Source organism: Phoxinus phoxinus (genome assembly GCF_949152265.1).
Source record: "Phoxinus phoxinus genome assembly, chromosome: 24".
Taxonomy (NCBI): domain Eukaryota; kingdom Metazoa; phylum Chordata; class Actinopteri; order Cypriniformes; family Leuciscidae; genus Phoxinus; species Phoxinus phoxinus.
In genome coordinates, this window is record NC_136899.1 from 4,119,169 (window position 1) to 4,135,072 (window position 15,904).

The 15,904-nt window shown below is 37.8% G+C and overlaps 3 protein-coding genes across 6 annotated transcripts; 2 read left to right on the forward strand and 1 right to left on the reverse strand.

The window, feature by feature from the left end:
- Positions 1–338: 338 nt before the first annotated feature.
- On the forward strand, positions 339–2,271 carry LOC306992557 (uncharacterized protein). The gene is made up of 3 exons (XM_079601600.1): positions 339–500; positions 926–1,639; positions 1,857–2,271. The coding sequence occupies exons 1-3, from the start codon at positions 436–438 to the stop codon at positions 1,909–1,911; spliced, it is 834 nt and encodes a 277-aa protein (XP_079457726.1). The 5' UTR covers positions 339–435; the 3' UTR covers positions 1,912–2,271.
- Positions 2,096–8,394, reverse strand: pus3 (pseudouridylate synthase 3). 4 transcript variants are annotated; one of them, XM_079601591.1, is made up of 7 exons: positions 7,718–7,924; positions 6,964–7,387; positions 5,936–6,207; positions 5,536–5,719; positions 4,041–4,150; positions 3,486–3,667; positions 2,096–3,378 (listed from the first exon to the last, which is right to left on the reverse strand). In XM_079601591.1, exons 2-7 carry the CDS (start codon positions 7,366–7,368, stop codon positions 3,113–3,115), a joined length of 1,419 nt encoding a protein of 472 aa, XP_079457717.1. In that variant the 5' UTR covers positions 7,369–7,387; positions 7,718–7,924; the 3' UTR covers positions 2,096–3,112. The 4 variants fall into 4 exon arrangements, with proteins under 4 accessions (XP_079457717.1, XP_079457720.1, XP_079457718.1 ...); XM_079601594.1 differs by lacking the exon at positions 7,718–7,924 and adding an exon at positions 8,284–8,394 and having other exon boundaries at positions 2,381–3,378; XM_079601592.1 differs by having other exon boundaries at positions 2,381–3,378; positions 7,635–7,726.
- Positions 8,395–8,451: 57 nt separating this feature from the next.
- On the forward strand, positions 8,452–15,594 carry naglu (N-acetylglucosaminidase, alpha). The gene is made up of 7 exons (XM_079601601.1): positions 8,452–9,023; positions 10,451–10,598; positions 10,692–10,838; positions 11,553–11,638; positions 12,179–12,435; positions 12,683–13,410; positions 14,055–15,594. The coding sequence occupies exons 1-7, from the start codon at positions 8,611–8,613 to the stop codon at positions 14,532–14,534; spliced, it is 2,259 nt and encodes a 752-aa protein (XP_079457727.1). The 5' UTR covers positions 8,452–8,610; the 3' UTR covers positions 14,535–15,594.
- Positions 15,595–15,904: the final 310 nt, after the last annotated feature.

A 15,904-nucleotide genomic window follows, 5' to 3' on the forward strand; every position in this document is an offset into this window, starting at 1 on the left:
TAAAATATAATAAAAAAATAAAACCGATATAAAAACATATCTAATATGAATACATAACTAATAAATATATTCGAAAATATTTTCCCATCAGTTATAATAATATAAATAAAATGCAAATAATATTAAATGTACGAACAGCCTTTTTGTTTTAACCATCCAAAAAGTACAGCAACATCATATAGTAATTATCGCTCTTATATGACTAAAATTTCGAGGTTATTCTTTTTATTTTATTTTTTATATTTCACCCCACCAACATAAAGAGATGATGAGATATATCCATAGACTGTACTATATTCATAAAACAGCATATATATATACTAACAGTAGGTGGCAGTAATGCGCTGCTTACGTTTGCGCGCCGCCGCCGCTGAAGGAAAAACAGAAGTTGTGTTGTTGTCATGATGTGTCGCTAGTCTTCTTTGACATGTAAACATGTCGTGTGCAGCTTTGAATTGTACTAATCGTTCCTCACCAGGGTCCAGTATAAGTTTTCATCGGTCGGTTGGTTATTTAATTTATTCCAGTCACATTGTCAAAACTGTGTTTGTCTTTATATATCAATCGCGTGCACTTTATATGTATAAATATCTGTCTAGTAATGAATAATAGACGTTAATATTTTGTGTATGTTGATACTTTTTTTTTAAATAAAAGAAGCCCATTTAATAATTCACACATGTAAAATAGATAATAAGAGAAATATTATTTCAGTAGGTTCTTAAAATCTTATAAAAAGGGTTTTGATGGTCAAATAATGAATCCCATTTCCAGTTCAATACAAAAAGTTATTATTATTTTATTCCAAGAATACTACTTTTATGATATGGCTTTTATCTGCTCCTATTGAACAAAGACTATATGTGAGCTTTTAAAATCATATTTCTATCCTATTCTCTAATCCATCTCTCCATTAATTTTACAGTTTCCCATTAGGTGACAAAGATCGACTGCAGCGGTGGATGGTGAACATCAGACGTGACCATTTCAAGCCATCTCCATCTTCTCGCATATGTTCCCACCACTTTGAAGACAGCAGTTTCTTCAAGAACAATAAAGGTCAAGTGTGCCTTAAGAAAACAGCTGTCCCCACCAAATTTTTCTTCCCTGACTCCTTTAAGATGGCATGGTGCACCAAATTATATAGAAGGCGGAGGAATGTGGAGAATTATGAAAATCATGAATTTCATACATACAGTCTCAAAAGCGATTCCAAGAGAAGGTATGTGGAAGAGGAGGTAATTTTAGATGAGTTTGTGGGAGATGATGAGGAAGACGCTTCGGATCAGGACATGGCTGAAACCAGTGTGACGCCAGTGATTTACCCCACTGAAATATGTGTCATTGCAGTTAGACATGATCACTGCTACCGTTCTTGGTCTTCAAACACAGCTCGTAGTTCCATAGATGACACCGAAACAGAAATGCAAGAGAACAAATCTGAAAAGAAGCTGAAGCACAGTTTGAACTTGGTCCTGGGCAAGATTGAGGACTGCAGGAAAAAAATCAAATTGAAGAATGCCACCATTAGAAGGTTAAAGAGAAAAGTGACTTCACTGTCCTCCGTCATTTCGGAGTTGAAAGCGGAAAAAATCTCAGAGACAAAAAAAATTTATGCTACCATTGGGCAAAGCACATTGTAAGTATATATCATTTTTTTGTTTTGTTGTTCATTATGGCTTTTTCCTCTGTGGAACATAAAAGAAATGCCTTTTTCATGCAGTGACTTCAGTATATACTAAAGAACAGAATAAAGCATGTACATTTTGAGTGAACTATTCCTATAATTTGTATGCTGAAAATGTTTTATCAGAGGAAATGTAAATATTTTGTCTTGAAAATGAATGTCTTCACAGCCGACAGGATCTAGAGCGCGGGCTCCAGCCTAAACTGAAGAGTCAAGAGCTGTAAGACAAGAGCCGTGGACTCAGTGACTTGCCTTTGAATGAGGATGAGCAGGTGGTGTTTTGTTCAGCCAGCGTTCTTCCAATCATTTCCACTGGTCTGCAGCACACACTGGTCAATAATACTGGGAGGGAAATTACCTGAGAAGTCGATTTGGTCCGGATGATGAAGAGATATCAGAAGAATGCATAAAGAAAAGCCCTTTATTAGGCGGCATTAGAGAAATGCAAAAAACCCTGCAATATGTCACTCATTTTCTCAGGGATGTTGAAATGTAATTATTACATGATTCATTTGTAGGCTGCCTATGTTCTACATCCCTTTATATATAGTAGTTTGTAATTTTCTAAATAAATATCATCAATCGACATCATGATTCCTCTCTGGTTAGTTTTCCAGGCTTTTTTGCATCAATATATCTATAGGAAAATTATATGTAACATTACATTAGTCTCTTTAGTTAACTAAATGAGTTCAAATGAACAATACTGCATTTATTAATGTTAATTCCAACATGTGATTTTAAGTTTTACAAATGTATAGTATAAGCAAATAAAAAAGGTTTTAAAAGTTGTAATTGATAGTAGTGATTAATCAACGTAAACAAACTATCAATTATTGTATTTGTACATTCATAAATGCTCTAAAAATTATATTGCTAAATTTTTGTGCATGTTAGCTAATGCATTAAATGTTAACAAGTGAAACCTTATTGTAAAGTGTAAGCAAATTATCTTATTGATTCAAAAGCTTTTTTGAAACTTTATAAATAGTTGTAAGAAATTTAAGAATAATTGAAATGATAACTAAACAGATTCAAATTAGCGTCAGTTCATTTCGTTGAACAGATTTTTTTTCACAGTTACATAATAAAGTTACATATTTACAAAGAAGGACATAAAAATAAAAAAAACATTCTGGGTCAACATGTGGCATTAATAAATCAACCACATGGATTTAATATCTATAAGTCAGTACATTTACTTAGCTGAGACAATACAGCTTTAAAGCCACATCACTGATGTTGTGTATAAATAAAGGAAGTCTCATTTTCAAATCTACACATGATCAGAACACATGGAGCAATCCTTTAATAAAAGCGTTACTTTGGGCAAGGTAAAAAATTAGGGGGAAAAAAAGAAAAAAAATTATATTTTGCCTTCAAATTATTCTGTACACACGAAGTCAAAGCAGAAATCATAAAGGTTCATAACTGTAGGTTTTCCTCGGTTTTTGCTCCGTGGTTCTGCTCCTGGAGTTGGTTTGTGTTTGTCAGATGGGAATGTTTTGATTTTTTCCCCCTGAAAACGGTCGTCTCCTCCCCGTTCTCTCCTTCTTCTTGCTCCAGTCTTCCCCTCTTCACAAAGTGCTGGATCCTGGACTCCAAACTCTGGCAGCGCGGCCGCTCCAGAAGAGGCTGGTACTTCTTCTGCCTGGATCCCTCCATGAGCCAACACTGCAGAGAAGTCATCTCTAAAACACAAAAACAACTTTTTTATAATGGCTAATTTTAAGATAAATAGCAGGCAGTATGTTAGTGTGTCCCTCCAGACATCAATAGCTTCAATATGAGCGCACACCTGTGGTTGTGTTCTTCTGAAGGCCTTGGATCATGCCGAGCAGAACCTGCGTCTTGACTGCATTCTGAACCCAGTGTTGGTGCAGTGAGTTCAGGACATGGGTCTCCTCTTCTGTTTCATTCCTCCAATCCACACCCTCAAACTGGCAGTCATACAGAACTAATGGGTAATCCACCGCCATACTACAGAACACAGGAACTAGAATTAAAGTCGGCATGAAACGATAGTTGTGCGATAGACTTTTCTTTTCTATTGCAAGTGAAACGACTTCTGAAACTAGAATAAATGCAGGGCGGGGCTTGATTTTGTCAATGGGGAATTGATTGGATGGTTGTGGTTTGCTATTGGTCAATCTCATGTGAGTGACAGGTTGCCCCGCCCTCACACCAGTAAACACATCATCAAAGAAGAGAAGAAATGTCACTGCAAGAAGGATAGAAACTTATTTGGATTCAGGATTGGATTACGAGGGTATACGAATAAAAAAAAATGATATGCACAGATAAATCATTTATAATAAAAACTGCATAATACATATAAAAAAAAAAAACCCACCTGTATTGAGGTTTCCTTGGGTTTTTCTCCACATCCATCAGCTGATCAATGATTTCTGGAGCTTCGAGTTTCTGTCCAATCAGCAGCAGCAAAGCCATCATGCAGCGAACCTGCAAAAGATCAGTTATGATCACGATGCAATACTAGCTAATGAATACTGCATACTATGTTTTTAAAAACAAAAACAAAGATCTTTGACTCATTGAGAAAGAGTTTCACACTTTTAAAATAAGGTAACTTTTATATCCAGGTTTTCGAAGACAGTGGAAACAGTTGTTGAGGATTAAAAAAAATATAGATTTTTAGTAATTTAGCTTCTTCTAAAGCTTGTTTTGTCTTACTGTACGTTCACACCGCGGCCGGCGAGAGCGGCAAAATTCGCTCTCGCCGCCCTGCCATCGACGCCGTGAGATTCGGGGACTCTCTGGCGCTCTGACGTAGATTTTAGAATGCGTGATTTTTTTAAAACTTTATTTAAAGGAGCCGCAAAGCAAATAAGAACTGAACATAAATCAGTATCCTTTTTTGTGCATACTGGCCACACGTAGGGTATAAGTTAATCTATTAAAATATTTTAAATGTGAAAGTAACAAAACACCAACAATTTCAGACACCTTTTTCCATTCGTCGTCCTTTTAATTAATGTCCCTGTATGTAAACAGGGACACGTCGTACAATAACGGGAAACCCGCAACAGATATAATGAACTTTTCCTTCATTTTGCTTAGGAACTAATGTGGTCGGAACCAAAGTTTCTCTGGTCTCCTCTCAGGCGGAGGACTTCTACATTCCGATTGGTTGCCGCCGAACCGCGTCATAGCTTATTACCATAAAGTTGACTTAATTTCAACTCTTCTCGCCGCTCTCGCCGTCCAAGACGGGCCGCGCCGCCCTCGCCGCCGGCTCTCATTGAAAATGAATAGCTTCCGGCCAATTTGACGCTCTCGCCGCCGGCGGTGTGAACGCACAGTTATGTTAAAGGTCCCATATTGTCAAAACTCAAATTTCCTGCCTTTTTCATGATAACAGAGGTCTAGGGGCTGTGAAACTACCATATAAGTTTCAAAACAGTCAAATGCACACAGTCTGCATAAAGTAGCTGCGCCTTTTCACGAGCTGTTGTGACTTCTGTATAAATGATGGCAGAACTACTCAGTCACCGCCTTCAGTCACCACCCCCCGCCCCCGCCCCCCCCCCCCCCCCCACCACACCCCAATGGTGGGTCACTCAGAAAACATCAGACCAATCAGAAGAGAGGCTCATGAATATTAAGTAGACAGGCCAAAATCAACCTGTTCTTGCCAGAGCTTCTGAGAAAGGATGGATGTAAACAGATGGATTTTGGTACTTATACCGCAAATATATATTCTTAAGGACTAAAATAAAACTTCAGAAAGTTGTACAATATGGGACCTTTAAGTCATCTTGAGGGCCCGTTGCTAAGAACCACTGCTTTAGCATTGAAGGCCTCCAGTATGAGGCTGGGCTTCTTACCTGGTGATAGAGGAAAGCAAGACCTTTGACCTGGAAGACGTAGAGTTGGTGGGGGTCGTCAGGACAGCTGGGGTTGAGTTGGGCTGGCTGGACCGTGGCAGACAAGATGGTTCTTTGGAACTGCAAGACTCCATTACCAACATCCATCTTACACAGGTTCCTGAAGTCATGTGTTCCCTCGTACCTGCATGGAAAGAAGAAGCCATTGTGACCGCGCTCCTGAACACAGTGTCAATTAAATTAACAGCAGCTTGAACAACTCGAGGATAAAGACATGGTGTATTTTGCCATTATTTAATTTAATCAAATGTTTAAATGAAGTTGAGTGACTGTACATAATATTCTTTAAGCAGACTCAGGAGTAGATACGGTTATAGTGTTGAAGTTTTCATCTACTGACCGTTTAACAGCCTCTGCCATGCGTTCCACATCCAAGTCTCCACGAGGAAAGTAGTATCTGTATGTTCTGGACCGGCAGTCGAAGCGCGCACTGAAGCCGCTTTCTACAGGGGCCCATTGCAGGATCCTGATGTCCTGTGGCAGGACTCGATTTAGGATCTTCACATATGGTAATTCTTCTGCAGAAGCCTTGCCTTTGACCTCCACGCCAGCCGGGACAGTCACACCTAAACCTCCTCCGCACTGCGTGGAGCGCAGATCAATGGATATAACCTGGAGAAGAAAATCAACATCATGAATCCAGGATTTTACAGAATATAAAAATATATTTATTACAAAGATCACAAAAACAAATGTAATGGCATAAATAATAATATTTTTTTAAAGATATTTGCAATTCATGTTATACTTTTAGATGTTATAATTGAATGTTTATTTTTCATTGCATCAAAATAAAAAATGGTTCTGAATATAAGTTATCAGAAACTTACAGATATATAGATTGGTTGGATATAACCAAAAAGTTAATATCAAGAATCCATAACTTTACTAATATATTTACTATATACACAGATCATATTTAATATAAACACAAACTTTCAATTTGAATCAATTTGACAGCACTAATATAAACAAAATTATTCTTGTACAAAATTGGTTCTAAATATGTTATCAGTTATCAGACACAGTTTATAGAAATATAAATTAGTTGGATGTATAACTTGGAGAAAAAAATTATGTCAAGAATTCATGACACTACAGATCTGTTCAGATCAGAACAAAATGCATGAGTTTAATAATAAAAATTAATAATAATTTTATTTTCCATGTTATGCTTTTAGTTGTTTCAGTTTAATGAGGTTATTACACACACATGGTGAATAAATGATATTGTATCAGCTGTATAATACATTAATGTTTAATCTCTATTTTCCAAGATTGTAGGAACTCTGGAAAATATGAAAACATGATGAAATTGAATATAACTAAGTTGCAATTACAATATTCAGTAAAAGCAGATCACAGTACCTGAGAGAAAGCACTGACTCCTTTATCTGTGCGGCCGCAGCGATGATAGTTGGAGGTCTGTCTGTCCTGGATCAGTTTAGTCTTCAGCAGGGCCTCAAACAGCCGGGCTTCAACTGTGTTGTCTGTGTTTTCTTGGACAGCGAAGCCCTGATATTGCCAGCCGAGATATGCCAGCCTCAGTGCCACATGTCTGCGAGGGTGGGCAGAGAAGTCAAAGGGCCTTTCTGCTCCTCGTTTCTTCTGTTTGGATCTGTTCTCTTCACCTTTCTGATGTTTGAAGCTGTCTGATGCTTCAGTTCTCTCCTCTGTCCCAGCTCCATCTCTCTCTACTTTCAGCTGAGCTTTCAGTCTCCCCACCTCCTCTTCCAAAGCCTTCACACGAGCCAGCAGGACCTCTTCTGACATCTTTACAGTAAACACAGATCTGTGAAATAAACAACAGAGAGCTCATATTACAGCTTTTCACTACAATGTGTGCATGTATGTGAATGCAGTTCTTGCTTATATTAACAACATTGTGCAATAATTCACAGTGAGCTTCACATATCATCAGTGTATAATGAGATTGTTTAATTAGGTACATGCATGCATCCAGTTCTCAAACAGATGCTCCAGTAGAGACCTAGAGGAGGTGTTTAATGTGCAAATCTACACGTGCTTGCTAACGTTACCTATCAATTCTCTGGACTTCCTTATCACTTAATAAAATATAGTTTATAAAACTACAAACATATTTTCACTTATTTATACTCACATCCTTCATGAAGCTTCATGAGAATAGCGAAATAAAAAATTCTTAACAGTAACTTTTACACGCAGACCGGTGCATTGACTTCCGTCAAGCAACTTTTCAAAATAAAAGTCTCGACACATTTACACTGACTTAATGCACTGATTTGTTCCATAGACAGTATACAAGAGATTTATTCCAATGAATGTGCAATTCTTTCCTCATAGCTGTATTTTCACCATTAATTAAAATAAAATAAAATAATACATGCATTTTGTTGCTTTACTTAATTGTTTATTAAATAACAATGTAATTATTACTATACATAAGGAATATTATCGATCACTATGATTTTATTATTATCACAATTTAGTATATTTAGCATTTATTTAAATATGTGCCAATTAGAGTCTGGATCCCAATCCAAGGGTTCTTCCTTATCTACCTGAGCATTTTCCTTATGTTCCTTGCCACATTTGCCTTTGGCTTTATAACTATTTTCTGTAAAGTTGTTCGATTTATTGTAATAACATTTTTTGCATTTCACCATCACCGCCCATTTGAACTAGAAAGTTTAATAATAATCATACGCTCTTTGACAGTTCTATCATTTTCTTCCTGATAAACAGCATCGTTGTATGTTTACAGCCTCATAAAATCAGTTGTTTATGTCCATCACATTCAATGGATGGAATCATGTGATGAACACTACAGAGTTTTACTCGTTTTCTTTCAATCCGGAATTCTCATTGGTTCAAGCTCCTCAGAGGCCATTGAGACCGTCTCGTGATTGGTCGTCTGCCTCCCCATTGACACGCATTGCTTCCTGCTCACGCGAAGGAAATCAATAGTAGAAAAGTGTAAAGTTTTAAAACCTACATCTGTTGCACCGATGCAACTGACTCAGGGAACTCAAAATGAGACATTGTAACCGCAGCGCATTGCTCGCGCTTTTATTTGTTACATTGTTGCACTCGGTCTGCAGCGACTTCCAGACGCTCGCGCATCTGAGAGCGAAGGCGAGCGATAAAACCCAGTCCAGAGCCGTGGTGGACCTGCTCAGGAGACTGCTGGGCAACAGATCTCGGGATTTCATCGTGTCAGTCAACAGGACTCTGTCTAATGACACTTTGGACGTGTGTGAGCTGCGATCCGCCAAAAACAGCAAGATCGTAGCTGTGGGCAGCTCGGGGGTCGCGGTGGCCACCGGGATATACAACTATCTGAAATACTTCTGCAACTGTCATGTGTCCTGGTCTGGAGATCAGTTAAATCTCCCCCGACCCCTGCCTCCTCTCACCGGCGTCCTGCGCATCAAAACACCGCACAGGTATACATGTTCAAAATCTCCATAGCTTGAAAAAAAAAAAGTTTCAGAATATATAAAACACATTCCAAAGAGTATAAAATGAATTATGTTATTTTTATGTATTGTTATTATTTATTTGACCCATACATTACATCATATGTAAAGAATGCCACAGATAAATGACATCACAGGGCAACTAAATGATGTCACAGTATAGAGGTGATTATTGTGATGTGATTGACAAGAGAACAATCGCTTGGTAAAGAAACACTCTCCAGTTTCTTAACATAGATTAATAACGTTTGATATTTCAAGTTAATGAAGCTCTGGAGAGTGTTTCAAACCTGAATGTTCCTGTGATGTGCACATATCATTTACATATTTATAATTATGCATGCATTTTAATTCTTATACTATATGCTATATAGGGACTGAAGCTGTACCAGTTCCAACTATTCCTGACTTTCATGTTCACTTTTCTCCTAATTTATTGCAACTTTCCATTCTTGGACTAAAACAAAAATGTGATATTAGGGATATTTGCCAATTTTGATTTAACATATTCCTCTTTATGCCAGTTCTAAATATACTGGCTGTATAATCGCATGAATTTTTTTTTTTTTTTGCTTTAACTTTTAAGGTTTTATAACAACAACATTTAAAAAATTGTGTAAAAAATGTATTTTAATAAAAAAAAAATAAAAAAAATCCATATTGGTCAGCCACAATTGATATACTGTATATTTCTATAAAACAGTCGCAAAAGGACTGACAATTAATGTTGTAGCACAGATATCAAACAAAATACTAGTAACTATCACTAGTTTTCTCAATGTGATTAAGCTGGACTATCTAATGTATGTTTTATGTAATGTAGTGCAGATTTGTGCAACTAAAACCATAATTTATAGACTATTGGAGTAATGCACACTTTATTAGCTGTCTATGCAATATTGTCTGTGTCTTTTTTTTTCATTTTGTTATTTGCTTGTTTCATTTAATGAACAGTTGTTTTTGTTTCGTTCTTCTATATTTTCTCATGTAGATCCAATCAGGACAGCACCCTGTGTGTGTGTGTGTGTGTGTGTGTGTGTGCGCGTGCGTGTGTGTGTGTGTGTGATTTGCAGGCCAATGAAAAAACTGCAGCATTGTTGATTCTCTCCGCTGTTGTTCATGCGGATGTTTTGTTGTAGCCGGACCTTTCTTGTTGTCTGATTGAGTGTTTGTCTTGTTAGTTCTGCATGAGCTGGCCTGTACTATGTCACTCTCAGAGACGCCTGCGAACACTGATTTCCACACAATGTGAATGTGACGTTATGAATGAGGTCATGTTCCTTACAGCACCAAAACAGTAAATAGTATTGCCAAGTATGAAACAACAGTCATTGAGCTGTGCAAGCAAACCTATTTCAGCAAAATCATCTATTTTAGTGTTTGTGTAACTGAAGGTTCAGGTACTATCAGAACGTGTGTACCCAGAGTTACTCCTCCGTGTGGTGGGATTGGCCGAGGTGGCAAAGGGAGATTGATTGGATGGCACTGAATGGCATAAATCTTCCCCTGGCATTCACTGGACAGGAGGTGCTATGGCAAGAGGTGAGAGTATTTGTGAATTCAGTTTGACAAATGTATGTTTTTCAGAGTATTGTGTTTTATATTTGCCTGTTTTCTTTTCCTGATGTACTGTAGGTTTATCTGTCTCTCGGTCTGAACCAGACTGAGATGGATCGCTTCTTCACAGGTCCAGCTTTCCTCGCGTGGAACCGCATGGGAAACCTGTTTCAGTGGGAAGGACCACTTCCCCAGTCCTGGCATGTCAAACAGCTCTACCTGCAGGTACTGAGCACACTTTTGATCAGATAAAATATGATGTGGTATTATTTTGCAGATTTTTTTTTTCTATTTAGGAATAAGCTTGAACATAGCAATTGCGAGACATAACTGTTTTTTGCACAATTCTGACTTTATAACACCCAATTGCGACTTTATAACACGCAATTTTGACTTTACAGTATATCTTGCTTTTCTGACTTTATTTCTCATAATTGCAAGATATAAAGTCAGAATTGCGTGATGTAAACTTGGTTGAGATAAAAAGTCGCAATTATCTTTTAAAATGTTTTATTCTGTGGCGAAATCAAGCTTCCATACAAATGTATTAGAGTAAAGAGTGCATATACTTATTCAAAAATGTAGTCAAGTAGAGTAAAGTTGCTAATATTTTTGATATTCAATAAAACTACAAAGTAACCATAAAGATACTTAAGTATAGTAACTAATTACATTTACTCAAATACTTTACTCCACTGATATTAAGAGGCCAGATTAGACCACAATCCAGAATATCTAAAGCCACATCTAGAGGCAGTCATATTGTGGGTTGCAATCATACAACAAGCTTTATCAAGTTGCTAATAACTTTAACTTAAAAAACACTCTAGCATTTTGACAACTTTTGCATAGGCAAGCACCACCAGAAAATGTAATAATCTAGTTGCACATAGTCATGCATTAAAAATCTTTTAAATATTGTACATTTTATTCCTGCAGTTTAAAATCTTGGACCGGATGAGATCTTTTGGGATGATACCTGTATTGCCTGCTTTTTCAGGAATCGTACCTGAAGGTATTACCAGGTAATATTCCTCAAATATGTCATTCTCACATTTTTCAGGAGTGCAGATTTTAGATTTTGAAGTATTTTTGGTTGTTGTTGAGTACATTTCTACGACTGTTAGATTTCCTAAATCTTGTGTAAGATATTTCTTTGGATAATGAAAAAATAAGTTAGATTAAATAAATCATCCTTTAATGACTGTTAAAGATATTTTACTGGACTGCCCTGTTTTTAATATATATAGAAAACAAAATTATTCAGAGATTATGTTTGATGGATGTATATAAAAATATCACCTCAATGTATTTTACAAGTTTTGTCTTGTATTAAATGTCTTGTATAGCTTTTTGTTAATTGTATGATTTTTGTTATTTACCATGAAAATAGCCTTGTTGCTGACATGGCGTTAAAAAAATAATAATATACAGTATAATTATTTATTTTGATATGGTCAGTGCAATAAAAAAGTCTAAAGAACATATAACTTGTTTTCTTCTGTTTACCAGATATGTGAAGATAGTGTGATAGTGAAATAATCACATTTAGCAATGTCCCCTAGGTTGTTTCCCCAAGCAAACGTGACCAAGCTGAGCCCCTGGAGCCATTTTAACTGTACCTACTCCTGCGCCTACGTCCTGGACCCGCGCGACCCGCTCTTCCAGCGGATAGGAGCGCTCTTTTTGACCCAGGTCATTAAGGAGTTTGGAACAGACCACATTTACAACACAGACACCTTTAATGAGATGACCCCAGCATCCTCAGACCCCACTTACCTGGCGTCTATAAGCCGTGCCGTCTTCAGTACCATGACGTCAGGTAACTATGTTACCCCGTTTTTGCACCAACAAGAGTTTGTGTTGAAAATAATTCAAGTGGTATTGTCCTAGATGTTGCTCATTTGGCTCATCAGATTGCATTTGCTCCACAATTGACCCGTTTCTTTTCTGAGGCACAGTTGGAGTTCCCAACCCCATGATGGGATGAGGCACGGCGCCCTCACAACTGCTCACACAGATGCGTTGATTACTTATTCTCTCCTATTTACTCTCTCTCTTTCTGGCAGTGGACCCTCAAGCAATTTGGCTGATGCAGGGTTGGCTATTTATCAGTGACCCTTCGTTCTGGAAACCAGACCAGGTCAAGGCTTTGTTGCACGGCGTCCCCCTGGGGCGCATGATTGTCCTGGATCTCTTTGCCGAATCCATGCCTGTCTACTCTTCCACGAACTCCTTCTACGGCCAGCCGTTTATCTGGTGCATGCTTCACAATTTTGGAGGGAATAGCGGCCTGTTTGGAACGGTGGAGAGCATTAACTCCGGCCCCTTCAATGCCATCCGCTTCCCGAATTCAACCCTAGTGGGTTTGGGTTTGACTCCCGAAGGCATCGAACAGAATCCAGTTGTTTACGAACTCATGACTGAGCTTGCCTGGCGCAAAGAACCTGTCAACCTTTCCAAATGGGTATCGCTGTACGCCTTGCGGCGCTACGGTACCATGGATGAGAACCTGACAGTGGCCTGGCAACTCTTGTTTCATAGCGTCTACAACTGCACTCTTCCAAAATACAAGAACCACAACCGGAGTCCTTTGGTACATCGGCCGTCCCTGCACATGCAAACAGACATTTGGTATAAACCGGCTGACTTCTACAAGGCATGGAAGCTTCTGTTCGAGGCATCGCCAGGGTTAGTCACTCTGGAAACCTTCCGGTATGATCTTGCGGACGTGACGCGACAAGCTCTTCAGCTTCTTACAACTGAATTCTACAAGGAAATACGGAACGCTTTCCAGGTAAACACAAACGTAATGGTTATGGTTTATACCGATGAACTAGCAAACCAGTCCTACTAGATTACAAGTTGAAAATTTAAAGGGATAGTTCACCCAAAAATTCTGTCATTAATCACTCATGTCGTTCCAAACCCGTAAGACTTTCGTTCATCTTCTGAACACAAATGAAGATCTTTTTAAAGAAATCTGAGAGATTTCTGTCCCTCCATTGACAGCTACGCAACTACCACTGTGACGTTCACAAAATTCATAAAGATATCGTAAAATAAATCCATAAGAATCGAGCGGTTTAATCCAAATTCTTCTAAAGACAGACAATCACTTTATATGATGAATAGATTTAATTTAGGCTTTTATTTATATGTAATCATTGATCAGCGAACGTAAACAGAAGCTCAACCTCATTGGTTCCTTCAAGTCAAGCGAACATGCCTGAGCTTCCTTGACCAAATTTGAATTGAGCGGTTTAGTCCAAATTTCCTGAAGAGACTCGATCGCTTTATATGATGAACAGATTCAATGTAGGCTTTTATTCACATTCTACTTTCACATTACCAATTTTCCATGTCAAACATGCTCTGTTTCAAACTTACACTGCCAGTGTGTACAGCTTTGAAATATGATTTTCTTTGTTCGATTCTCAGGCCCAAAAGCTTCCTGACCTCCTGACCGCTGGCGGTGTCCTGGTCTACGATCTCTTACCTGAACTGGACCGCCTCCTTTCCAGCAACGAACACTTCCTGTTGGGGGTGTGGCTTGAGCAGGCTCAGTCTCAGGGTGTGGACGAGCACGAGGCTCAGCTGTATGATATCAACGCCCGAAATCAGATCACCCTATGGGGACCCGACGGGGAAATCCTGGACTACGCCAGCAAGGAGTGGGGTGGTCTAGTGGAAGACTATTATTTACAGCGCTGGGGCTTGTTTGTTAATACGCTAGTGGAGTGTCTGGACAGAGGAAGACCCTTCAAACAGGACGCGTTCAACCAGGCCGTGTTCCAGGTTGAGAAAGGGTTCGTCTACAACCAGAGGAAATATCCGTCCAAACCACTAGGCAACACATATGACATTGCACGACGGATCTTCCTCAAATACTACCCTTATGCGCTGAAAAGCCTAAAATGAAGAGAACTTGATGAGTTTGATCCACAGAAATCCACCATAAAACATTTAGGTATCAAACTGATATGGTGGCCAACAATGGTCAAAACACCAGATTGCATTTTATTTATCTTTTTACTTTTCTTTTAAAATGATGCCTAAACTATTATAAGAGACTAATATGACATTCTAAGAAGTTTTAGAAAGTCTTGTAGAAACTCCCTATTGCTTTATATATCAGATACTGAGGTTTATTGCATTATGAATGTGTTTTTGCAAAAGCACAGCGCCACTGAGAATGTCAGTGGCACATTTTAATTGTTGAATTTTTAGGCCTGAAACAAATGATGTCCAAGTATACGATCTAGTAAGCTCAGTTTTGCACAACCTTCTTAATGCAATGCAAGTACACTTTGTATTCTCAGTGAGCATTAGCAATGGCAAGAATAAACATTTTTAAAAAATCTTGCTGAGAAAATTTGTTATTTCTATCACCCATTGAATACTGTTGTCAATATTCTTGCAATAAGTTGGCCAAGGATGTGTATCTGTATTTGCGTGTTGTTTCTGGCCTTAGTCTTAACACTGTGCTAGTACAGAAAAATGTTGTGCATTTGTTTCAGGTTTCTGATGACATTTCAGGTTTTTTATGTATGTCAAATATACTGTATAGACTTAATCTATTTTGCGACCCCTAAAAATTTTGTGAAATGGGGAAAAAAATATTATAGACAATACATGGTTTTATGCATTGTTGTAAATTCGCTGATTTGTAACTGGGTCATTCCTCCCATCTCGATCTGCCAGCCAAAATACTGCTACAGAAGTTGGCTGACATTATAAAATGGATGCACAAATATCTTTGAAATGAGCCTGTGAAACATTGGAAGTTTATTACTATCTTCAGATTGAGTTTAATTGTTTTAGGAGATTGTTGAGGAGATTTTGTTTTAATCAACAATTGTATTTTTTTTTAGTTAACCTGCACAGAGAGATAGTCACTAAGACTGTGTACATTAGAAACTTCTGAATTGAAAAGTTATTTTTGTATTTTTGTCAAATAAAATCTGTACTTTTAATACTTTTTAGTGGTCTGTCATATTGTTGTTGTTCTCTCATTTCTGTAGGACACAAGAAAGTTCAATTTCCTAAACCTAATCCCAGAATAAAATGGATGTTTGAGCTGTTTTAATTGAAAGCAACTTGTTATTTTTTTAAGGCATGTTTATAAAAGCTACTTAAATGTCCTATTTGAACTAATGCCTAATTCTGTCATAATCTAAGACCTGTCTGTGAAACCAGGCCATTGTGTTTCTGAAGTGTGAAAATATTTCTATGAATTTCTGAATAATTATTAAAAATCACTAGAACTTGATCTGAAAAGAGGGATTATT

Excerpts from the sequence above, each read along its gene's own strand:
- LOC306992557 (XM_079601600.1), top strand. The coding sequence starts at position 436 with ATGTCGTGTGCAGCTTTGAATTGTACTAATCGTTCCTCACCAGGGTCC. Across the intron at positions 501-925 it reads TCCAGTATAAGTTTTCATCG|TTTCCCATTAGGTGACAAAG; the intron begins GTCGGTTGGTTA and ends TTAATTTTACAG. Across the intron at positions 1,640-1,856 it reads ACCATTGGGCAAAGCACATT|CCGACAGGATCTAGAGCGCG; the intron begins GTAAGTATATAT and ends ATGTCTTCACAG.
- pus3 (XM_079601591.1), bottom strand. The coding sequence starts at position 7,368 with ATGTCAGAAGAGGTCCTGCTGGCTCGTGTGAAGGCTTTGGAAGAGGAG. Across the intron at positions 5,720-5,935 it reads ATGGCAGAGGCTGTTAAACG|GTACGAGGGAACACATGACT; the intron begins GTCAGTAGATGA and ends CTTTCCATGCAG. Across the intron at positions 3,668-4,040 it reads CCAAGGAAACCTCAATACAG|TATGGCGGTGGATTACCCAT; the intron begins GTGGGTTTTTTT and ends TGTGTTCTGTAG.
- naglu (XM_079601601.1), top strand. The coding sequence starts at position 8,611 with ATGAGACATTGTAACCGCAGCGCATTGCTCGCGCTTTTATTTGTTACA. Across the intron at positions 10,839-11,552 it reads TCAAACAGCTCTACCTGCAG|TTTAAAATCTTGGACCGGAT; the intron begins GTACTGAGCACA and ends TTATTCCTGCAG. Across the intron at positions 12,436-12,682 it reads CTTCAGTACCATGACGTCAG|TGGACCCTCAAGCAATTTGG; the intron begins GTAACTATGTTA and ends TCTTTCTGGCAG.